Source organism: Ochlerotatus camptorhynchus, unplaced genomic scaffold (genome assembly GCF_037179485.1).
Source record: "Ochlerotatus camptorhynchus isolate MF236.1 unplaced genomic scaffold, CSIRO-AGI_Acam_v1.1 ptg000361l, whole genome shotgun sequence".
Taxonomy (NCBI): Eukaryota; Metazoa; Arthropoda; class Insecta; order Diptera; family Culicidae; genus Ochlerotatus; species Ochlerotatus camptorhynchus.
In genome coordinates, this window is record NW_027040849.1 from 11,390,087 (window position 1) to 11,416,246 (window position 26,160).

The 26,160-nt window shown below is 41.6% G+C and overlaps 1 protein-coding gene across 1 annotated transcript in view; it reads right to left on the minus strand.

The window, feature by feature from the left end:
• LOC135709544 (uncharacterized) overlaps nucleotides 1-19,690 on the minus strand; it is a 36,672-nt gene extending 16,982 nt beyond the window's left edge. Inside the window, exon 1 of the mRNA XM_065231938.1 lies at nucleotides 11,362-19,690. Within this exon, the coding sequence (XP_065088010.1) occupies nucleotides 11,362-19,657 (8,296 nt within the window). The 5' untranslated portion in view covers nucleotides 19,658-19,690. The remainder of the gene's footprint in view (nucleotides 1-11,361) is intronic.
• Nucleotides 19,691-26,160: the final 6,470 nt, after the last annotated feature.

Sequence of the window (26,160 nt, forward strand, 5' to 3'; positions counted from 1 at the left end):
AATCATCTATGACGGAGTGATATTGCCGGGTCAGGAACTTGAACCTCAACACCACATTTTTATCAACCGATTACCGGGACGCTCACTTTCCACTAGCATTTTGGAAGCCCCTGATCCCCTCATCACAGTCGAGCCTCTCCTGCCATCGACCTGCAGTCGTCCCGGTCCTGTGTTTGAGTCCGGAAACGGGGTCTTCCAAAATCCAACCGCTGGCAAGTATGATCGCTTTATGAATAATTCCGTCCCTGAAACGATTATCACTTCTAGTCGAACTTCAACAATGAACTCCTTCGTGATTGACCCATGTTGGACACCGGGACGCACGCCTGCCATATGTGTTATGGAAGCCCCTAATTCATCCATCACAGTCGAGTCATTCCTGCCAGCGACCTCCAGCCGTCCCTGTCCTGTGTTTGGATTTGATGAAGGGGTCTTCCAAAACCCTATCTCAGGCAAGTACGACATTATTTCGAACAATCCACTTCCTGAAATGTATTATGCCTACAGCCGATCATTTCCGATAAAGCACAACCTGCTTTATTCAACTCGACACTCGGACGCACACTTGCAACTAGCCTTGTGGAAGCCCCTGATCCTATCATCGCAGTCGAGCCTATGCTGCCAGCGTTCAACAGTCGTCCCAGCCCTGCGTTTGAGTTAGGAGAGGGGGTCTTCCAAACTCCAACTGTAGGCAAGTATAATCAGCAAGCAACAACTGCTCTGTCTGAAAAATTCTTGGTTTCCAGAGTGCCATTGTATATGTCTGCTCCTCGACAATTGTGGTCTGAAGATAACATTAACAGTATACCAGCCCCACCATACCAGAAGCCGAGACGCTCCACAGAAAATTCACCGGAAGAAGCATTCAGATCCTCTGATCTAGTCCTGCCGAAGATTGACGACTTACACCATTATGATGAATCAACTTCTGTTCGTTTACTGGGACGCACTGCCGTTGGCATCATGGAAGCCCCCGAGCCCCCCGCCACAGTCGAGCCATTCCCGCCAGCGACCTGCAGCCGTCCCGGCCCTGTGTGTGGGCCTGGTGAAGGGGTCTTCCAACCACTCGTTTACGGCAAGTATGAACTCGTCCATGTGAATTCAACTGTTGATCCGCCACTTCGTTTCAGTTCATCTTCGCTTATGGCCACCACTTCGAGCCTTTCTACGTCAGGTGATCTTTCGCTGCCTGATAGTTCACCGTTCTCTCGTGCGGATACTGGACAAGTTATCATTGACACGGCTCGCACCGAACCCTCTAGCGGTTTACGTGTCTACTATCAGAACACCAGGGGGCTCATGACTAAATTGGACGATGTTTATCTGGCTGCGCTTGACGGGGAATATGACGTTTATGTATTCACGGAAACTTGGCTCGATAGGAGGATCAATTCAGTGCAACTGTTTGGTGACTCTTTTACTGTCTACAGATTAGACCGTAATTCATCCAACAGCATTCGTACTCGCGGTGGTGGTGTGCTCATCGCTGTTTCCAACGAATTCGCCTCCTGCGTAATCTCCAACGAACTATTTACTACAATTGAAGCGGTTTGGGTTAAGGTCAACCTCACTTCGCGGGACATCCTCATTGGAGCGGTGTATATTCCCCCTGAACGTCGACATGACTGCACCACAATGCAGCTTCATCTGGATGCTACAGAATTTGCATCGTCCATGGCTGATATAACGGATGTGCTTCTTCTGCTTGGTGATTTTAATCAGCCTGGGCTTAGCTTGTCACCCTCAGGCCAGGGTTATGCGTTTCCAGATCCGATTGCATCTTCAACTACTCCTGTCCCAATTTCCAGTCTCGTTTTCTTGACTTGGTTTTTGTTAGCGAAAGTGCACTTCTGGACTGTGTCGTCGTTGAAGCGCCTGATGTCATCGTTCCTATTGACAATTTCCATCCTGCTTTGGATATATCTATCGCGAACGGATCTCAAATTCGTTTTGATGAAACCATGACTGCCACTCGGCTCAATTTCCGGAAGACCGATTTCCGTTTGCTGAGACGTTCCTTGTCCCGGATCAACTGGAACGTGTTGAATGACCTTGATATCGATACAGCAGCCGCTCGCTATAATAGCCTTTTGCGCGACTGTGTTTGTGCTTCAGTACCGAAGTGCCAACCTCCAAGAAAACCGCCTTGGTCTAACGCTACTCTCCGCAACCTGAAACGAGTGCGATCTAGAGCTCTCCGTGCTCTTACTCATCGACGATGTACCCTTACCAAGCGAAATTTTTCAATTGCCAGCAATGATTATCGCCACTACAACAAGCTTCTTTACAAGAGGTATGTAATTCGTACTCAACATAATCTGCAATGCCACCCCAAGGGATTCTGGTCGTTTGTGAATACTAAGAGGAAGGAAACTGGACTGCCGTCAAAAATGTTTCTCGGCAATGACGTAGCATTGACAACTGAGGACAAATGCAGCCTATTTGCTAGGCACTTCTTAAGCGTCTTCTCGAATGACTCCCCATCGCAAGCAGAAATTGAGCGAGCCGTCCGTGATGTGCCAACCGACGTCGTAAACATGGATGTTTTTGCCGTAGATGTACAAATGGTTCTTTCTGTGATGAGTAAAACCAAATCATCATTTTCACCAGGTCCGAGTGTTATTCCATCTGCAGTCCTAAAAAAATGCTCCGATATCTTAGCTGCTCCGTTGTCCTTGCTCTTCAACCTGTCACTTCGTCAACAGAAATTTCCCGCACTATGGAAACGGTCTACTATGTTCCCTGTTTTCAAGAAAGGAGACAAACGCAATGTGGAAAACTACCGTGAGATTACCTCGCTTGGGGTTGAATCTAAGGTGTTTGAGTCGCTGATAAATGAGAGATTGTTTGCTTCCTGCAAGCATTACATAAGTACATGTCAACATGGTTTCTTTCCTGGCCGCTCCGTGGAAACTAATCTCGTCAGCTTTACGTCGTTCTGTATGGAAAATGTATGCAAGAAACTTCAAGTGGATGCCATCTACACTGATCTTAAAGCTGCTTTTGATAGAGTTGTGCACGACGTTCTGCTAGCAAAGCTTGAAAAAATTGGATGTTCTGTTTCCTTCTGCAGCTGGCTTAGATCGTACCTCGTGCAACGTGAAGTTACTGTATGCATTGGAAACTACTCATCGTACTGTTTCTCGAACAGATCAGGAGTTCCACAGGGTAGCACTTTGGGACCAATGCTCTTCTCTTTATTTGTGAACGATGTAACGTTTATTCTACTACGAGGAGGTAAATTGTTTTTTGCCGATGACTTGAAGATTTATCTAGTCGTTCGAGGCTATGCCGACTGTTTAGAACTACAAAACCTTCTTGAAATCTTTAATGATTGGTGTGAACGTAATTTTATGGTCCTGTGCGTCTCAAAGTGCTGCGTAATTAGTTTCCGTCGAACTAGGACTGCCATTTTGTTTGATTATAACGTTGCTGGAACTGCAGTTCAACGTGTCGATCACGTTAAAGACCTCGGTGTCATGTTGGATGAAAAGCTCACATACACTCGCCACTTCTCAACCACGATCGACAAAGCTAATCGACAGCTTGGATTCATGTTCAAGATATCTAAGGAATTTCGTGATCCTCTGTGTTTTAAGGCCCTTTACTGTTCATTGGTACGCTCACTACTGGAATTCGCGTGTGTTGTCTGGAATCCCTACCAAGCTGTATGGAGTGGACGATTCGAAGCTGTTCAACGCAAATTCGTCAGATACGCACTGCGCTATCTTCCATGGAGTGACCCGCTGAATTTACCACCGTATGCTGACCGCTGTCGTTTACTGGGTTTGGATACTCTTGCTAAGCGACGAAACATATCGCAGGTCGTCTTCGTTGCTAAAGTTTTACTAGCAGAATATGATGTTCCTGAGTTACTGGCCAAAATTAATCTGTATGCTCCTGCCCGAACACTCCGTCCGAGAACCTTGCTACATGAAGTAGTACATGCAACCAACTATGCTGCAAACAGTTCCTTTGTCGCCATGATTCATCAATTCAACGCGTGGGTGTATTAAGATGTCCTATTTGACTTTGACATCAATGCCTCGATGTTTCGTCATCGTTTGCTGTTGGCCAATTTTTAATTTTTAATGAGTGACTACATTTAGATTTAAGTGTTTCATTGAGACTATCAAGTCAGATGGACTATAATAATAATAATAAATAAATAATAAATAAATATTTTATGACCTGAACACACGGATGCAGTGTTTCCATTTTTTTCCGAAGTGATTTAAAACTTTTGTAAAGTTCAGTCCTGTTCGATGTGATTCTGTAATGGTCCAGTACTTTCCAAAGTGGTCCTAAACTTTTCTTAAGCTATTCAGTACTTTCTGGAATAATTCTGAACTTTTCCAATGGATTCCAAACTTTCCTCATATAATGTGATGTCAGTAGAGATAGATCTCGTTTTCGAAAACATAACTACAGTGCACTCCCTACAACTCGATATTAAAGGGACCATCGAATTATGGAATAACGATCTCATGTAAATTTTCTATCGTAGTAGCCATGACATTCATTTTTACTACGACTCTATAACTCGATATCAAGTTAGTGGACATCGAGTTATGGAGAGATGACTGTACTACATCTATGTTGCCAAAACCGATATTTCACAATTGAGTACTAATATGGCTTAGCGATAAGAATTAATACTCCCTTAAGTGAATCCTGTTGAATATTGAAAAATACGTGGAAGTGAGGAGGATTTCTCGGTTTCCAACAAAGCGATAATCATGTCAACACATTCCTATCCATTCCCAAATTGACATACATTTGAACGCAGCCGGCACTGTTATAGCCTATCGTAAAGTATGAGATCACCAGTTTTTACACATTGCAGATACAAACCTCATGCATCGTTTGTTGCTTCTCTGCAACCACGAGCGGTTAATCATTCTCATGCTAAATTATTTCCGTACTATCTGAAGTGATTCAGTACTTTCTGAAGCTTTTCCTTAGTAATTCAGTATTTTTAAAACTGATTCCGAGATTTTCTAAATGGTTTCAGTACTTTCAGAAGAGATTTCTAACTTTTTTGGATGATTATGTGCTCCCCAAGTGATTACAGTTTTTCAGAAGTGATTAAATATTCTCTGAAGTGATTCAATTATCAACAAGATTCTGGATTTTTCTTAAGTAATTCAATACTATCCGAAGAATTTCCGAGCTTTTCTGAATTAAGTCAGTATTTTTTAAAATGATTCAGTTCTTTCCAAAGTGATTATGAACTTTCTGAAGCGCTTCAGTACTTCTGAAGTGATTCCAAACATTTCTGAAGTATTGTGCATTCCTAACTGATTCAATTATTTTTGAAGTTATTCCGTTCTTGCGGAAATGATATCAACTTTCTGGGATGATTCAGTATTTTCTAATCCGACATTTTTGAAGTGATTCAATATTATCCGAAGAGATTCCGAGCTTTCCTGAAGTGATTCTAGTCTAGTCTAGTCTAGTCTACACATACACAGCCAGTACTTGAAAGAATCCTGGAAAATGATACATCTATCATTTTTCTTGTCATTATTAATGCCTGCTGCACATCAAGGATGTGAAACAAACAATAAAGCGGCCAGGCCTACTGTGTAGCGTTAAGTTAATTTATGTGGAAGTGAATGTTTACCATGTCTACTTAATAAGTATAGACAGTGGTTAACATTTAATCCACAGGTAATCAAAGAGCGGGGACATACCGTACCAACCGCTCCGTATGCAGGATTTGAAAATAGGCTATATAAATCGTTGGGAGTGACAGAGCTAAGAAAGTTAATGTACACTCCTTGATTGTCCGATCTCCTGGGATGGAACACAGGTATTTACCCCTTGTGTTCGAGCGTACAGTCCTCCCTCCGTACAAGCGTGGACGGCACCGCCAACCCACTGCCATCCCTCAATCGATCCAGCCGACCTCAGTCGAAGGACAACAGAGAGCGGTGTGCGGACGTAACCTATACGGAGGGAATGCTGTATTCGCCTAGGTTATAGCGCCCTTGCTCGCTACCATTTTCTTCTAGCGGTTGGGACCTGAGCACTAACTCTTGTCCTAGCCCTATATGGCATATGGTTATAGCGCCATTACTCGCTTTCTGAAAAGAGAAGAAGGGAAGGGAAGGAGAGGAAAAGGACTTGGGAAAAGGAAATGCGGAATTCCTTTCCTCATTAGTATTTGTATCGTCAACTTTTATGAAAACTATATAAATCATTCTTCCTTGGTCAGAGGTATTATTACGACATTTGAATAAGATTGTCTTATCATTTCCCTAATAAAAATAACCATAAAAGAGAGCTTAACGACGTGTTCGGGGTATCATCCAAACCCTATGTGGGATGGTTTACCTATCCGAGATACAGTTCGTTTATGGTATTTGTTTATTAGGGTTGTTATTCAAAATTTAATGTTATAATGATCAACATAGCTTTGGATTATCCAATATAAATCGGTAACACTGTCCTGCAACCGATGTAGGAAGCACCAAAGAATATATATAGACAAATCTCAAAAACACAGTTTTAACTGATAGTACTTTATAAACATCAAACTGTCCAATATTGGATCCTGCCAATTATAAGCACCAGAATAAATTGCAACGGACTCACCAAATTGATCCATGAACGATGTCCTGTTACAGTGATCTCCATACTCAAGGGTTGGTTGACTGGGCTCGAAAATAGGTTTTCCTATTCTTAGTATCGGACAAGCGAACCAAAAATCCTGTATGGCCAATCAGTTGATTAGTCAGATGATGAAAGCACAATTGTGGCTGAATGGATTCAGGCTGCTAATCGGAGAATCTGACCCACTTGTAAGGAACACAAAGAGCCACAAAGAACAACCAATGGTGCTAGGTTCCGAGATGATCAGTGGTTTAAGAACTCTGGGTTGGCAAATAGTTGAAGGAACACTAATTACAACTTCACAAAAGTCTAGAAAAAACGGAGCAAAAATTGACGGCTGAAAATTTTCTAAGTCTCTCTTCGAGCACAGCTCACTACGATCATCTCCGAGCTTTCCTGAAGTGATTCAGTAATTTTTGAAGAGATTTCAAACTTTCCTAGAGTAATTCAGCTCTTCCCAAAGTGATTTAGTACTTGCGGAAGTCATTACAAACATGCTGGAATGATTCAGCACTTTCTGGAGTGATTCTAAGCTTTTCTGAAGTGATTTAGTACTTTGTTATGTGATTTCAAATTGTTCTGAATCGATTCAGTTCGTTCAGAAGTGATTGTGAACATTTCTAAAGTGAAACAATACATTCCGAAGTGATTCAGGATTTTCCGAAGTAATTGAAAACATTTCTAAAGTGATTCAGCACTTCCGAATTGAGTAAAAGCTTTTCTAAGGTGACTCAGTACTTTTCGAAGTGATTTCTAACTTTTATGACGTGATTAACTACTTTCCGAAGTTATTTAATTATTTTCTTAGGTGATTCAGTTAATTTCTAGGTGATTCCAAACTGTATTGAACCGATTCAGTACTTTTCAAAATGATTCCGAACTATTCTCAAGTGAATCAGTGCTTTCCGAAGTGATTTCGAGTTTTTTTTATATGTTTCCAAACTTCTCGCCCACCGTGAAAGAATTTTGAAAGCATTATTCGTCCAAATTTCTATCTTACGCCACTAAGTAGTGCCAACTTTTGTGCGCCAATAAGGATTTGCACCGTTAGTGGTTAACCTCAACCGGATGAATTTTTTAACAGTTCAGTGGTACTATTTAACATTTTTTTTTCCCGATCAGGGGCACAAGCCACCTCACATTTACCATTTAAGATTTATTGTTTCCGTAACAAGTTTATCAGGGGCGCAAGCCATTTCAAATTTATGTTTATGTTTCCCTCAACATGATGATATACTACTTAAGGGCGATAGCTACTTTAAATAAAATTATTTCAATATTTTTTTTATCTTGACATGCATCCCAGACCGTATTTTTTTTTCTGGTGGATTTAGTTCCTGAACTACTGTGCACTGGTTATATATTTTATACGAGATCTAATAAAAGTTTAAAAATTGGGTGTTCGGATTAGATATTAAGTTTATTTGGATAACAATAGTGTGCATTTTATTGATATAATATATATATATGTGTGTGTATGTGTGTGTGTGTGTGTATATATATAATAGATAAAACATGTTTATATGAGGTTATAAGATTATTTACTAGCTATATGCATCACTATGTAATGCGATTAGTGATCACTACATTTTAGTAAATGACACGATTTTTTTACGATGATTTCTTTAAATAACGCAATCAACGCGAGCCTAAAAAAAATTTTTTTTCCTTGATTTGTTTTCCATTGATTTTGTTTTCCATGCTGAGCACCAATGCTACCGACGCCAGGAAGGCAGCTCCCACACCTGGACCCTACCTATCGGCCCATCAACTCATTAACCGGGGACCAACGGCTTTACTTCCGAAGGAAGGCGTGATCAGAGATGTTATGCCTCAGAACAATCTGGCGGCGCTGACTGGGATTGAACCCAGGCACCACCAGCATCGCTAGGCCTAAAAATTCTAAATGTTTTCTGAAGGATGGACATAGCCAAAAAACATACTGGGAAGTGTACTTTGAGTGGGTTCACCAGACAATATAGATTCATATTTTCGAAACGGGGATGGCGTGTAGAGGCCGGAAATCAATGGTTGACGCTATTTTGGAATCCAAGATGGTGACTTCCGGTTTGTGGTGAAATTTCGAATACCCTACAATATATTTATTTTCGGAATGGAATGACGTGTAGAGGCCGGAAATCGGTTATTCGCGCCATTTTGGAATACAAGATGGCGATTTCCCGTTTCTGAAAGTGCCAAATAAATTTTATGGAACAAGTTTTTAAATAACGATTATTATCTGTAATTAATCTTATAACATTTACAGGAATTTTATGCCACAAAATATGGTACCAGCGACTTGTTTGTGGCGTAGCCAGGTTTCGAGCTAGAGAGGGGCGAAAAAATCTATGGAAAATTAGGCCGAATGTCATTTCACCAAACGCCATTTCACCGAAAGCCTTTGCGTTGCTGGGTTTAGGGGGGGGGGGGGGGACAGTTGTTCATTTGGTTTCATTACCTTTGACTATTTGGTCAGTAACAATTTCAACTCCAGTTCAAGTTATGTTAGGTATTTTTGAGGCCATTACCATTTGTTAGAAAACCTCTAGTGCTACATACATTCCACAACCAAGTCGCTGGTATGATGTGTTGTTAAACATTCAATGTATACAACTCCTGTAAATGTAATGAGATTAATTAAACACAGATTGTCTAAAATAAACGTTATGTAAAAACTTGCTGCATACATTTTTTCTAGCCCTGACGTTTTTCGGTTTCAGCATAAGATTTGAATGATGCTCAAAAATTATTGGTTGTTTTGTTTTTTAAGGATTTAGAAGCCAAGCTTTAACTGCGTGCATATTTTATTGATGATCTTCAAAGATCAATCCAAAACTGTTAAAACTTTAAAATTTTAAACTTATATCAATTCAAAAGCTCATCAAAAATGCTAACTTTCCCGATGGACACAATGAACACTTCAAAATTGACCAAATTCGAAGAACATCAACTGTAAGTAAACATTTTTAATTTTAATAGCTACTTTTTTAATTCTTGACGAAAATTTGTAATTGTTTACTCAATATGTATATTTTTTTCAGAAAAAGCAATAAAACTTCATACAACCTTATCTCAGACGGCATTGCGATAAGATTTGTAAAAAAATGGTTAATTGCCCCTAGTGAACAATTATGCAAAGTTTTTAAGGATTATTATTATTATTATTTAGCTTTATTTAGGAGGCTTTCAGCCTTAGGCTGGTTCGCCTCCAGGGTTTTTAAGGATTCGGAGAGGGAAAAATAAAATCGAATCGTCAGTTGGCGTGGAACTGCTCTATGTAAATCAAAATTAAATATGTTGTGACAATAACCGGGAACTAGACAACGATTGTCGGAAACAAGAGTCCAGGCAAAAAAAGCGGAAAAATATTTTTATTTATCGACCTTCTCCAAATGGTATGAAACTTTGCATAATTGTTTGTAATGGACAATGATTCACATTTTTGCTCAAATTCGAACAGAAAAGTTTTTATTTATTTGAAGAACTGTTTAAAAATTTACAATATCAAAAAGGGCCAAATTTTAGCAAAACAACTGTGTATGATTGCCCAAACATTTATGCAAAGTTTTATGCAGATCAGAGAACGTCGAGTTTTTTTTTCGATTTGTCGTGGAACTGCTCCATAACCGAGTAAAGAAAATAACACCAAAAGCACTCGTTACGGTTGTCGCCTGGTCATGAGACACGAGTGATCCAGAATTTCAAACAGGTCCATACTAAAGGGCTTGTAAAAGTATGGACGACTGAAACCAGAAAACTGAGAAAAAAAATATAAAGAGAGAGAGAGAAGGATTAGTAATTTCCATTAAATTCCACTACCTTATTTGCTTATCATTGACAGATACGCGTATTTCATCTAAAATGTGCAGACTTCTTCAGTGTCTTGTGACTACTAATCGAGTATTAGTAAAAGACACTGAAGAAGTCTGCACATTTTAGACAAAATACGCGTATCTGTCTCTCTCTCCATTTATAAAATTATTCCACTTAGATACCCACATTCATCAGCATTGAAAAATATATATATGTTTCAATCGAGCAGTTCATTATGGCTGTTCGATTGGAACAGCTTTTGGCAAACAAGTAATCCATACAATTGCAGTGAGATTGTGAAATTATAAATCGGTCAAACGCTTTTTTTTTTTTTTTTTTTTTTAGCTTTGTTAAGGGCACTGGCTCGTCTCCGGAAAACGCTTGGCTGGCTCGTCTCCGGAAAACGCTTTTTATGCAGACAGCTTTCACCCTTGCGTAACGCCAGTCGCTCCGAATAATTAGCCCGCTGGACAGCTATATTCAATTTTTGGATCTCCTTAGGATTCAATTTGTAATTTTTCTGCTTCACGTTTACGGACTCACCAGCTTTGTCAAGTTTACTTGCAATAGAATTCTTCCATTCTTTCGTATGATTACCACAGTGAATGGATCGATTGGTGCTATATTTTTGCCGTATTTCTTCACTCTTGGGAAGGACAATTAAGTTGAGCGCATCATCAAGGTTGTAATTAATTACTCTAAGTATTGGATGATTGCTAAGACTCAAAGGGAACACGTGATGTACCTGGCTTTCTTTACTAGTGGCAGAATCCATTGTGGTCGAATCACACTCAACATCGTTTCCGAGAGGCTTTCGATATGTTGGGATTATGTCGTTGAATTTTTCATTTTTTTCGTATTTGGGGCGCGTCACACCTCTTTTTATTTTATTTTTTGCTGCTCCTCTTTTCCCTGGCTTAGACTTAATACGTTTTTCTTCTTTCTGTTTTTCCTTGCCGCCCTTTAAAATCCTCTTTGGAGCTATCCGTTCCAAATGGGCACGTTTTTCAAACATTTGCTCTGCCTGCCTTGGGTGGGCCTTGATATGTTCAACCATCTTATCCCGCAGATCGGACACATTGTTGATTTGTAACGATTCGCGCTGAGCTGGACTTAGCTGGGCCATGATTGCATCCAGAGCACAGGAATTTTTTCCGGAAGGAGTCACCGGGATGTTGGGATCCAACGGACAAAAGTGTTCCATGGTATGTTCAATAGACTTGGTGAAATGCTTGATTTCTATTTTTTTGCCCGGCAATTTACTTCCTAGGATATACTTAAAGTTGCCCTTTTCGTCATATAAGCTGATTGGAGCTATAATTACACCCGCCACAAGAGCCAAGCTTGTGGTGTCATGCATATGTCCATCCTTGGTGATGGTGTCAATCATCTGCTTGGATTCAGGACCAAGTTCTTTAGGTTCAGGTTCTGACTCATGGGTGTCGGCTGCATTGGCCAAGGCATTTGATTCGCTTCTGAGATCTCGCTCGGTTTTAATCTCATTACAAATATTATAGACTGATTCTTTCTTACTGTGGAACAGTCCGTTGGTCACCTTTGCAGTTACTCGGCTTACAGCTGGATTTACAATATTCTCTTTGATCGAAGCAGTCAGTTTTCCCGTAATCGTACCCTTGAAAGCACTAGCAAGAGTTCTCGGAGTAGAGCCCTCTCGGTACGTTGATCGTAGCTTCACTGCAGCTTGAGCTGGTGCCTTTGAGCTGTAGACTGTATCTTCCCTAATTTCCTGAACGTTAATGTCTGAACTATCGCAGTCAACATCAGGAGCCTGGCCAACCTCTTTAGCCGATAATTGATCACGATCTGCTTGGTTGTTTTTGGCAGTCGATTGAGCGTTATGGCTGGAAGGTTCACTAGACGAATCAACTACCGCTTCATTGATTTTCTTCTCCTGATCGCACACCACCTTGTTAAATTTCGTAATGAAATTTTCCGTGTATGTATTTAGTTTATGCATACATTTTCCCACTCCAACGACATCCATGATATCGTCAGCATAAGGAATTGATCCAACAGCCACCCCTTTTGCAATATTTTTGAACATGTCAATGCACTGATTGATGTCTTTATCTTTCAATAGCTTCATACCTTCTTTTATGAACAGCTGTTTCCAGTAGCTTGAACCGGTACGTTCATCTTCTTCCAAGGCCTTCACAACCAAAGTATTTTCCGAAAGTGCTCTTATGAGAGCATCATTCACACGGGCACTGATAACATCTTCAAGATTTTTCATGAACAGCTGATCAGTGCAGTATTTTCCTGCCTCGTTCAAACATTCCTTTACGACTCCTTTCCCCAACGCGAGTCCTACTTCTTTGATGGCCAACTGTACACCCCCTTTCGGACCAACAATTCTTTTGCCGACATCATAGCATGTTCTCGAAATGTCCTTTAAACCGGACTTGAAAGTATTACATACCCCCTTTCCTGCTTGTTTGATTGTCCCTAACCCCAGAGTTCCGGCTTCCTTAGCAGATTTGATGGTCTGTTTTATAGAAGCGATTCCAGCGCAAACGATGGAAATAGCGATGCTGATCACTTTCTGAGTTGCCCAGGCAGCCCAGCTAAACGTTCCTTTGATGGCAGCTGTGGCGGCCACGATCAGATCTGCTACGCCCTCTGCAATGAGACCCGATCCTAAGGGGCCTCCAGTATACATTACTATGAGACATCCTGCGGCAATTTGGGCGATGCCCATAAGTGCAACCGCTATGATGCTACCCCATGGCCTCGGAAGTTTCTCTTCGACAGTGAATAAACTCTTCAGACCATTGCCATATGCTTCGCGGATTGCTTTATCGTGCTTTTCGTTTGCCTCAGTCGTTTGCCATAAGTCGTATAAATTTGTCAGCCTGAGCTTCACATCGTTGTTCTTCTTCTGAGCAGTCTGTATGACTTCACAGGCCTGCGCAATGAAATCTTCCTGTTGACTGAGAACATCCAACTGATGGTGCACGTGTTGGGATGTTTGTTCTAGGTAGACATGCTGTCCAATCAAGGTATTGAAGGTCAACAGGTTTGGACGGTATACCGACTTGATAAGATCTCTTGCCTTCTTCAACTCGCGTAATGCTTCCTGTTGCTTGTATCCACTGTTCTCGGGATCGGAAAGAAGAGCTCGAGCCTTGTTATACCGTGCATTCACAGAGAAAACAGGATCTAGTAGAATGGCTCGATCAAAACATATAACCGCTTCTTCGAGCTTCCTCGCATCCAATTCTTCGTTCCCTTTGAGCACGTAAAAGAAGGGATTCTGAACGAGCTTATCGTTCTTGGCTCGGTGATTAAGATCTTGTTCGAATTCACCCCTGAACATGGTGGTGGCTTCTTCAGTCGATATCTTGGCATCGTCGAAATGTTTGCTTTTCAACCAAAGGCCCCAGGCTTCTTCAATTGCTTTTCTCTCGAATGAACCCCACTTGTATCGTAAGGCCAGGTTGCTACATTTTGGTTTGTATTTTTCACCCCTTTTGAAATCATTTAGCATTTCTGAGGGTACTGTTGATGAAAGTTTGGAGCAAAACTGACTCAATACGTTCTGGGTGTAACGCTTCCGGAATGCAGGCAACTCGATAGCCACCTGCTCAGCAGCTTTATCTTGTAGCTCTCGTAGGTCCTTTACGTTCAATTTGCCATGCTGTTCCTTAGAAAGCCTGTTCAAAGCTGCTTGCTCGAATTCTTTTTGTGTAGCTTCAGACCATTCAGCAGCCTTTTCGGCAATTTTCCTGATATTTAGATGGTACGCTGAACAATCAGCCCAATAGGCCTCGAGCAAATCCCTTACGTGCACTTTCCTCGTATCGTCCATACTGGGAAGGAGTTCATTTTCCAGCAAGCAAAACCGATTGAAGAGACTGTCCTGGACGAGCATCTTCTTGGCATCATCTATGGCTGTGTGCGTTACCTGAGTCTCATGCACCTGTCGGATCTTCTTTAGTACCTCCATGGACGTATTGCTACCATCGTGTACAATTAACTGAGCCATGCCTCGTTTACCTTCGCGAGCCGTACGACCAACGTTCTGCATTTCGACGCGGAAACTCTCCGGTAGAAACGCTACCAACACGCACATTCCTCCGTTCTTTTCAACATCTTTCGACGTCTTGAAATCCGTTCCACGACCTGCAATGTTGGTAGCAATGATGATCTCACCCGAGTTGATCGTGTCCTTTTCGAAACATGCCTCCTCTCCTGTATAGATGAAGATTTTTTTGGAATCGTACACATTCTTCAGCATATTGGAAAGATGCCGAACCTGATTGATGTATTTGCAAATGACCAGGACTCCACGACCATTTTCAGCGTGGTACACTGCGTTCTCCATTAGGCTTTGGAACCATCTACCTAGATTTGATAGAACCAATGGTGCGAGTTCCTTGCATCGGTAACCTGAGTTTTCATTGTTGGCGATGTCTATGCTCTTATACGGTGGAATCACAACCATATCTGTGCCATACATTTCTTGCAAGAAGCCCTGTGTAGATTCTTCACCAAGAGTTCCCGTCAATCCGTAGATATTGGAACCGTATCGCTGGAAGAAGCTAACGTTAGAGATGAAATTCGTTGATATCCCTTCCGGATCCATTTTCAACCCTTCCTTCATCTGCAAAAACTGCGTCAAGCCATCGCTCCACACCATATTGGTCTGGAGATCACCGGTTTCATTAAAATTCACTGGCACAATTTTCCCGTGCACTACAGTATAGTGAGCATCGCGCTTGTAAGCCCATTCAGCCAGTATGGCGTTCTTTACCCAGATGCAAATCTGATTCAAAGCGAAGTCCCTTAAATGTTCCGGAATATCAACAACTGGATCTCGGTAATTCCACGGAAGCTCGATTAGCTTCTTGCGCATCTTCTCACATGCATCCATCAACTCATCCGTACCATTTCCGTCTTTCATAGAAATCTGTTCCTCCTTTTCCAGAATTTGTAGATTCAGTTCTTGATAGGCATCGTATTCATCCCGTTCAGAATCCGTTAACTTTCGAAGCAATTTTCGCAAATGATCCTCGGTATGTTCCGATATAAACTGCTTCTTATCATCCACTTCGATACTTACAGCCTCCCAGTCTTCCCCAGAGTACAGTTTGATCTGCTGCCCAACTGCTTCAAAGTCCTCCGCGATGAAATGCACCTTCCCATTGACCGAAACCATGTGATTGTTGATGTTGTGAATGTGCTGCCAAATGACGGCCAACGGTACCTCTAGATGAGTCATTCCAGGATTCTCATCTGCTAAACGGACACTATGATTTCGGCTGTCAAACAACATACTGTCCACTTCGTCCACTATGATTACTTGAAACTTGCGACTTCCCCGGCAATCGTTCCCCAAGTACTCTGAACGGAGAATGTCTCCTTGGAAATCTGATGCAGTTCCGTAGACAACATCACAGCTATAGACAACTTTTTTCACTTGATCCGTGCTGTTTTCATCCACCGTTAGGCCAAACGCTGCGAAGAATGGTAGTTGCTTTTCCACTTCAGGAATCGACAACTCCGTAGACGTTGTAACAATATCGACATTCACACCCTTCAACGCGTGTATCACAGCCAGCATTGCGACAATAATGGACTTACCTTCACCGGTGTTGATCTGAGCAAGACGACCTTGACCTTCATCTGGGTTCGCCAACATCAACAACGACAGAATCTGTGTTGCTCTTGGGAAGAACTTGTGGCAAAGTTCAACGGCACGGCTGACGACTGCTATCTTCTCTACCAGCGATACCTGATTCGGACTGAATTTGACAAAACGTGCCCAATGCCGTATTTCCTTTTCCTTCCACTCCGAAATGGGTTTTCGGGTGAGTTTTTGAAGTGCTTCACTGTTGGTGCATACACTGTCGAATTTAGTAAACTGCGAAGAATTGAACGAAAGCGCAGCTCTAGAATACGCCAGTTGGACTAAGTTGAACTTGTTTTTCAAATAATTTTTATTAGTTTGCTCGATTAACTCATCTACGCTGTATTCATAGCTTTTACCGAAAATGGAAGAAATTATAATCTTATCAATTTGGCCAATCCATTTTTCGGGATTCTTTTCTTGCTTAATAGCAGTGAAAACATGATCCCAAATATCTGGTAAGGTTTGATATGTCAGGATATGCTCTAAGATTGTTGCAAACTTTGACATATTTGGTTCCAAAAGGTTCTTGTTTCTGTCAATAAAATTTTGAATTCTATCAGCTTTTTCTTTTTTCAAAAGATGTCCTAGCTTTGCATCTACATCACGGGCGACCTGGGGAGACAGTTCGTAAATTTTTTGAACCAAAATTTGGTACCTGAGTTCCTGAATCCAAGCCGTTGCACAATCTTCTTCGTTCTGAATCTGGTTGATGATGTTCATCACTACTGGATGAACAACATTTTCATTTTTGACTTTATTAAGCAAGTCGCAAACTGCTGTTTGGTTTTGTTCTTTGAAAATGGCATTCAGAAACTGTTGAGTCATCAAACTGTTCCATGGCATGTTCACGAGCAGTTCAACCAATGCGTCAAAAGTTTCTTCATCACAAGTCCAACGCACCAGTCTTCGTCTGATCCAGCAACGTTTCAGGTTGCGATACCAAAAGATCTGCTCTTCACAGATTATGTTCAGTCCTTCGGATTTCAAACCAAGAACCATGTCCAAAATATCATTGATATGTAGCAGAGTTAATCCATGAGTCAACTGCTTCGTTCGAAGTGAGTACAAGAGTTTCTGGCGATTTTGCCACTCAAATGACTCCCTCACATCTAACCAATAATTTTTGAAGACTTCAAGTAAAACCTCATCCACGATTCCCTCTGGGTACACAATGAGTTCGAATATTAAGCTTTGCTCAATCCATCTTATCACCGGATAGCGTTTCACAACTCGAGTCTGTAGTTTACCTCCTCGATGAACGTACTCCAATAGTTGCTGCTGAAGTACAACGTCCACTTTGTTTAAATTTCTTCTTACGGCTCTCGACAGTTGCAAAAATGCTTTATTCTCAACGGATTGTGAAATACGTTGATGTCTGGATTCTTTTCGCAATTGTTTGTGATGATTTTGTCTTGCTAGACGTTCCAGTTGCTTTTCAGATTTCTTCATTTCTTCATGGAAAATTTCGGCACCATCCTTGCGATTATTTTCCATGTCTACCGCTCGTTTGATTAAGCGCCCAAAGTTTTCCGACATGTTATTTTGCAATCTTATCAATAGTGCCTCGATTAGCTTAGAAGAATTTGCTTGAACTATTTCAATCTGTTTGTACCAGGACTCCGAGATTGCGCGGTCACTGTAGGAGTCATCGATTAAATTCAGTGACGATGTATCCAATGCTTCGAATAATAACCGCAAATCAATCACTTTGGCCTCGGGTAACAGATTCCCATAATCTGTCTCCGTAGTGTTAATGGGACCTTCTTGTTGAATGGAGTGTGTTTCATTATTATTTACCTCATTGCATGGCTCTTCAGCCTCCTCTTCGCTAACGTAACCGATTTCGTCATCCCGTATAGCACTTGTTTGTTCCAAGGCCTCCTGAAGCTTGGACTTGATTACTTCTTTCTCCTCTTTTTCTCGTGCAATGCGTAGCTGTTCCTGATGTTCACGCTCTCGCTGCAAACGCTGTTGTCTCGTCCGTTCTTCTTGTTCTCTTTGCAGTCTAAGCTGTTCGTGACGCTCTTTTACTTCTCGTTCCCGCTTCAAGCGATGTTGCTTTTCTTCTTCCTCTTGTATTCGTTGCTGACGCTCACGTTCTTCACGCTCTCGCTGCAATCTGACCTGTTCCTGACGTTCCCTTTCTTCCTGCTCCCGCTTCAAGCGCTCTTGTCTTTTTCGTTCCTCTTGTTCCAGACGTTCACGCTCTCGCTGCAAACGCTGTTGTCTCGTCTGTTCTTCTTGTTCTCTTTGCAGTCTAAGCTGTTCGTGACGCTCTTTTACTTCTCGTTCCCGCTTCAAGCGCTGTTGCTTTTCTTCTTCCTCTTGTATTCGTTGCTGACGCTCACGTTCTTCGCGCTCTCGCTGCAATCTGACCTGTTCCTGACGTTCCCTTTCTTCCTGCTCCCGCTTCAAGCGCTCTTGTCTTTTTCGTTCCTCTTGTTCCAGACGTTCACGCTCTCGCTGCAAACGCTGTTGTCTCGTCCGTTCTTCTTGTTCTCTTTGCAGTCTAAGCTGTTCGTGACGCTCTTTTACTTCTCGTTCCCGCTTCAAGCGCTGTTGCTTTTCTTCTTCCTCTTGTATTCGTTGCTGACGCTCACGTTCTTCACGCTCTCGCTGCAATCTGACCTGTTCCTGACGTTCCCTTTCTTCCTGCTCCCGCTTCAAACGCTCTTGTCTTTTTCGTTCCTCTTGTTCCAGACGTTCACGCTCTCGCTGCAAACGCTGTTGTCTCGTCCGTTCTTCTTGTTCTCTTTGCAGTCTAAGCTGTTCGTGACGCTCTTTTTCTTCTCGTTCCCGCTTCAAGCGCTGTTGCTTTTCTTCTTCCTCTTGTATTCGTTGCTGACGCTCACGTTCTTCACGCTCTCGCTGCAATCTGACCTGTTCCTGACGTTCCCTTTCTTCCTGCTCCCGCTTCAAGCGTTCTCTTTCTCGTTCCTCTTGTTCCCGTTGTTCCCGTAATCGTTCCTGCCGTTCCCGTTCGCGCTGCTCCCGTTCCTGGTGCTCTCGCTCAAGTCTGTCCTGTTCCTGCCGCTGTCGTTCGAGTGCTTCTCTCTCACGTTGTAGCCTTTGCTGTTCTTCCTGCTCCTGTCGTATGCGCTCCTGGCGGTCCCGTTCCTGTTGTGCTCGCCGTCTACGTTCTTCACGCTCTTCCTGCTCGCGTCGTTGGGCAGCTTGGCGGGAGGCACAATTGTGGTTCAACCGGTGGCTACAGTAATCGTAACATGTACCGTTTGGACACGAATAGAGACACCGATCGCAGTAGTATGTGGGACATTTGGAACAACTGTGTCCACCACCGTGGAGGCCGATTTTTCCAATGAACAGAATTTGTGAATTGTCGATGGATAAGACTTGAACATGTGAACGCTGCCATCGTGAGTCTCGTTCAGTCAAATCACGTATGGTACAAGAATGATCGAACACAACTGGAACATGCAGCAGCTGGTAACAACGAGGGACGGACGAATTTAAGATCGTTGCCTGGAAGCTATCCCCTTTTAATTGGAGAACTGCGCGGAATCCTTCCTTGGTTATTAACAATCTTGCTGGCGCATTCTGCATAATGGCCATTTTTTTCTTTTCAGACGTGATTGTTCATGGACTAGAAACTGCAATTTTAGATCAGAAAAGAAAACAAGTTGATATTAGTCTACAGCTTAAACATGTTTTTACATTTAGTATTGTACTATGTGCGCTTGGTGCCTTCTGCGCACTACTTCGTTATGATCCAAGGAAAATGTGCGTCGAAGATATCGAAACAATTTACCATAGCATATTTTTGACCTTACCGTAGCATATTTTTAACCAATTTAAAAATAACCAATCGAGGTAATTGTCAACGAAAAATTATTTCTCCAAATCAAAAATAGAATTACTGACATGCAACACGGCTTTTTCAAGGGTCGCTCGACCTCGACAAATTTACTTGAATTTATAGACTATTCATTGAATGCAATGGATAATGGAAACCACGTAGAAGCTCTCTATACAGATTTTAGCAAGGCATTTGACCGCATAGCTACCAATGCTACTTTTTAAATTGCAAAAAATTGGAATTGAGTCAGGGCTCCTAAAATGGCTTGAATCATATTTAACTAACCACCAACAAATAATTAAATTCAACGGAAAGAAATCGAGTCCAATTCAAGTCACTTCAGGCGTCCCCCAAGGCTCTCATTTGGGACCTCTTCTTTTTATTCTATACGTAAATGACATTTCTTTCATTCTCAAAAACTCAAATTGCTTATTTATGCCGACGATATGAAGCTCTTTTTGGAAATAAGAAATGAAGAAGACATCAATATATTCCGAAATGAAATACACATATTCTACATATGGTGCAAAAAAAGTCTACTAGAATTGAATGTAAAAAAATGCACAACAAAGAACAACTTCAAATATTTCAATTGCACTAGGAAATCAAAATGTAGAAAAATGTGAAAGAGTTAGGGATTTAGGAATTATCTTAGACTCTAAACTAACTTTCATAGACCATTACAACACAATTATTCACAGGGCAAATAACATGCTAGGCTTTATCAAGCGCAGCATTGTATGGTCTCCTTTTTCAATCACGCACGAAGAAAGATTAGAATCCGTACAAAAACAATTTCTATTATACGCTCTTCGTAAATTAGGTTGGACATCATTTCCTCTTCCATCATATGAAGCACACTGCATGCTTATAAACATACAAACATTAAAAGAGCGTCGTGAATATGCAATGGTTTCATTTGTAAACGATATCGTTTCGCAACGCATTGACTCCACAGAACTTTTATCAAAATTAAATTTCCATGCACCTACTCGGCAACTCCGAAATCGAAATTTATTTGCCATAAAACATCATCGCACAAATTATGCAAAATATGGGCCATTAAACCGCATGATGGCCTCTTACAATCAATACTGCGAAACCATTGACTTTACAATGTCTCGGCATAAACTAAAAATAAATAAATAAATAAATAAATTTTAGACGCCCCCCTTTTAACGTATTTTGCTATACCTAATACATGGCCGGTAACAACTTCTGATGCTCATTTTTGGATGCACTTTTATAAGCATTTCCGCCCTTTTCGTAGCACTTTTAAAAATGATTAGATAAAAATATGCGTGGAAACATCGGGAACGCACTCCCGATGGGTTTAATGATTTGGTGAGTATGTTCCAGTTGAAGATTGTTGAAAAGTGTATTTGTGGTGATGCAAATTATGACGCATGGCTTCAAACATTTTGTGTATTCAAATAAAACATATTACATACTAAATACGCACAGGGCACCGTCTACTGACCATTGCCGCGGGTATATCGTGGGAGTCCCAGGTTCAAGCTTTAGTTGGTGGCAGTGGCTCTTCTTGACCTTCTACCCACTGAGTAGTAAGTGTGAATAAGGGCGTCTATGTGATGGTTTGTTGTACCTGTTGTAGATATCTAGTGCATCCTGTTCCCTTAACTTGTTGAGGACACCCTGTCTTGCTTCAAAAGTTACCCTTTTGACGTAGGACTACGTCTTTGATTTCTATATGGGGGTACACTTTGTGAAAACCGAAAAGGGAACATGTAACAAATTAAGAAAGATTTTGAACGTTAATAACTCAGCTTCCCCTGGTCCAATTTCAATAATTTTATCACCAATCGATCAGAAATATGGCTACGCATTGATAACAATGCTTCCGAATGTTGATTTTCAACAAGACTCTTTTGAAAAACTGGTAAATGTTCAGCATTGTCCAAAAGCGTCGAATTAACTAACAAATACACCAATTACCTACATGCATATGCTGCTTCCCCAGCACAGTCGTCAGAGAGTAGTAAGTAGACGAATCAAGTCGAAGTGGCGTTCGCCTCCGATCCTCGGGCGCGTGCGAATAGGGAGGATGGAATTGCGTAATATTTTACACACTCATCGCCATGTTCAGAACCAAACGCAAATTCTTCGAGATAACCACCATCCGTCGTCTGGCTCGCCGTGGCGGTGTCTGACGTATCTCCGGTTTGATTTACGAGGTGTGCTGAAGGTGTTCCTGAAAAATGAGATCTGTGATGCTGTCACCTACACTAAACACGCCAAGCGTAAGCGGCCATGGATGTCATCTACGTTTTTGAAGTGACAGAGACGCACTCTGTTTGGTTTCAGAGGTTAAATCATCACCAACATTGGAAACAAAACGGCTCTTTCCAGGGCCACCAAGCTTATTACAGTAAAGAGTAGGAATAGAATTCATCTGCCTGTTTTTCCATATTCAGAACCACCGACCACACAAAATGCTCATGTAATCAAACTGGAAGCAGGGATACAAATTGTTTTGATCAACCTTGATCAACTTTGAATCGCCACGGCCGGATATTTTCGATGGAAGAAGCAACAATCTAGCATCTAATTCGACGAAGGCGGCAGGAAACATTTCTGGATCAACAATAGAATAGGGCCCATCAGCATTTGTAAACAAACCGTTCCAAAGCCTCACAAATCGAAGGCCGCTCACACAAACCAACACCAACATCTTGTAGGTAGAAGTTTCCCCTATCCGATGATGGTGTTGGTTTGTGTGGGTGGCCTTCGCTTTGTGAGTAAAGGGCTTTGGAACGGTTTGTTTACAAATGCTGATGGGCTCTTTTCTATTGTTGATGCGAGATTTGTTTTCCGTACTGAGCTCCAATGCTACCGACACCAGGGAGGCAGCTCCCAGAGATGTTATGCCTTAGAACATGCCGATGGCGCCGACTGAGATTGGACCCAGGCCTGCTGGGGTGAGAGGTAATCACGCTAACCACCGGCGCCGATATCTTTCACGGCGAATGAGAACGACCCAAATTTGAGTTTAGTTATCTCAGAAATAAGTGCAGGAACTCAGCGATGAGTAAATATTCCTCGTGTTTTCCCAGGTTTTTCCAGGATTTTCCAGGGAAAAATTCCCAAATTTGAGAAAAGTAAAAAAGTAAAGATTGGATTCACTCAGTCTATTGGTACTACTCCGAGACTGAATAAAATTTTCGTTAATTTCCTCATTTTCTGGCAGATTTTTTAGGTTTTCCACAGGAAATCATGAGACAAATTTACTCATCGCTGAGTTCCTGCACTTTTGGCGATTATGAGTGAACTAAACTCAAATTTGGGGCGTTCTCATTCGCCGTGTACGCAAAAAGAAAATAGCCAGTGTCGCTACTTGATAGCAAACTACTCATAATTGGAGGAGTCTTTGTAGCTTTTATACCACTTGGTTGCACATCATTCTGCTTTAACCTAAAAAGATATAAAGCAGCGCTGCTGTCTGGTATCAGCTTATTTTCGCTTCGGACGGCGTGGTCAGCAAAAGCAGCAGTAGGTCGTGGCTGGTCGTGGCAAAGGAGGTGCCAATCGTCATCGCAAATTCTTCAAGATAACCACCATCCGTCGTCTGGCTCGCCGTGGCAGTGTCTGACGTATCTCCGGTCTGATCTACGAGGTGTGCTGAAGGTGTTCGTCACCTACACTAAACACGCCAAGCGTTGGAATAGAATTTATCTATGCTTGTTTGTGCATATTCAGAACCACAAGCCCCCAACCCAACAAACATTGCAAGCTGAGTAACAGCTTATTCAGGCACAAATATGCTTCTTAAGCTAAAAAATAGCTTATTCAGCTCAAATTGTTTGTTGGGAACGACCACACAAACTTGGAAGCAGGGGTGCAAGTGATTTTGATTGATTCTTGTAATCAACTTTCTTTTTGAAAAAGATTACTACAAATTTGGATCGCCTACAATTCAAAAACGGGAAGAGTTGAGATAATAGATATTTCAGGCATAACATTTGATAACGGCACAAAAGCATTTGTAAACAAACCTTCTAAGACCCTTTACACGCGAACCAAAGTACGCCCACGCAAACCAACAACATCATCGTATAGGGGCAACTATCACCTTTCCGTAAGTGGTATTGGTTTGCGTGGGCGTACTTTAGTTCGCGTGTAAAGGGCCTTAGAATGTTTGTTTACAAATGCTTTTGTGCCGTTATCAAATGTTATGCCTGATTTGATCAATTAAAAGAACTTAATGCTCTTCACATTTATTCCGTCCACTAGCGGTCCTACGTCAAGCTTCCGTTCGTGCCCCTAGGCACAGACCCTTCTACTTTTTTGCTGTGCAGAGAAATGTCAGTTTATTTCTAGCACAGCAGAGACTGCAAAAACTCCATACAACATTAATCCACAACGTTTATACCCCTAGATAGATTGAACCCCAGGAAAACTCAAGAAAATAAAAATTGCATGAGTTTTCATCCTGAATTTTTCACCACCACTCGATTATTCACTTGTTCTAAAAATGGCCATTCCATGGACATTTAGTCAGATACAAACAAATAATGAGAAAAGTTTCTTTTTTTAAATTTCAAAACATAAAGAGCATTCTATCCAAGCCCATTCCGGGGACAATCTGTCAGATAGCCACGAAAATATGATGAATATTTTTTTTTTTTTTTTTTTTCTTTATTATAGAGATTTTTAGCCTGAGGCTAGTTCATCTCTTAATATGATGAATAGTCGCCTGCTGTAAATTCATGAATTTTGATACCCATTTTGCAGGGGTTTCTTCCCAAACACTTCTATGGCCACTAGAGGCCCAACAGAAACCTGCTCCAGAATGGCCGTCCCGGGGACAATCCATCGGATGACCACAAAATTATGATAAACAGTCTCCTGCTGTAAATCCATGAATTTTGATACCCATATTGCAGGGGTTTCTTCCCAAACACTTCTATGGTCACTAGAGGCTCTACAGGAACTTGCTCCGGAGTGGCCGTTCTGGGGTAAATCCATCGGATGATCACAAAATTATGATAAACAGTCTCCTGCTGTAAATCCATGAATTTTGATACCCATATTGCAGGGGTTTCTTCCCAAACACTTCTATGGTCACTAGAGGCTCTACAGGAACCTACGCCGGAATGGCCGTCCCGGGGAGAGTCCATCGGATGACCACAAAATTATGATAAACAGTCTCCTGCTGTAAATTCTTGAATTTTGATACCCATATTGCAAGGATTTCTTCCCAAACACTTCTATGGTCACTAGAGGCTCTACAGGAACTTGCTCCGGAGTGGCCGTTCTGGGGTAAATCCATCGGATGATCACAAAATTATGATAAACAGTCTCCTGCTGTAAATCCATGAATTTTGATACCCATATTGCAGGGGTTTCTTCCCAAACACTTCTATGGTCACTAGAGGCTCTACAAGAACCTACGCCGGAATGGCCGTCCCGGGGAGAATCCATCGGATGACCACAAAATTATGATAAACAGTCTCCTGCTGTAAATTCTTGAATTTTGATACCTATATTGCAGGGGTTTCTTCAAAAACACTTCTATGGCCACTAGAGAGGCCCTACGGGAATCTGCGCCGGAATGGCCGTTCCGGGGAGAAACCTCAAACTGGTCCTCAAGTAAGCTGAAATTGTTTTTGAAGGAAATCCTGATACTTTGATATCGATTCCTTCAAAATTCTAGCGAAAGTGCCAAGAAAATGCTTAGTTCTGGAACATTATACAGAAAATCCGGATTTCCGGGAACCAGACTATTTCGCATGGACATTGTTGGCAATGTCCAGAAAGAAGATAAGTTTCTGAATCCATTGGTGCCAAAAGATTCAGAATCGGTCACAATAGGCCACAGTAGCAAGTATTTCAATTTGTGGGTACCCGGGTACCCTTGTCGAGCACTTTAAGGTGTTTTTTTGTCGATCACATACAGTTAATGGGCACAAATGTTCATAATAAGTTAGACCTTGTTATTCCCACTTAATGATGCAAAACAAATTTGTCTATTTTATTGATTTCCTTCGAGTAACGGTCATTTGAATTTTTTCCATTTTTTTCAGCTGTTCAAAAACCCGGCAAAATTTACCGACTTCGGTGATCCGAATTCAGTGTGTAGCTAGTATTTTCAATACATACAGGTCCAGCAGTCGTTTCTGTTTGGACCCGATTGCAAACATTAACTCTAAACACACTTTCTTTCGCTGATCCATGTTTCTTGTGTGAGGAAATTGAGACAAGTAATATTGACTTAATTCATTGAGGTAAAAGGCTTCTA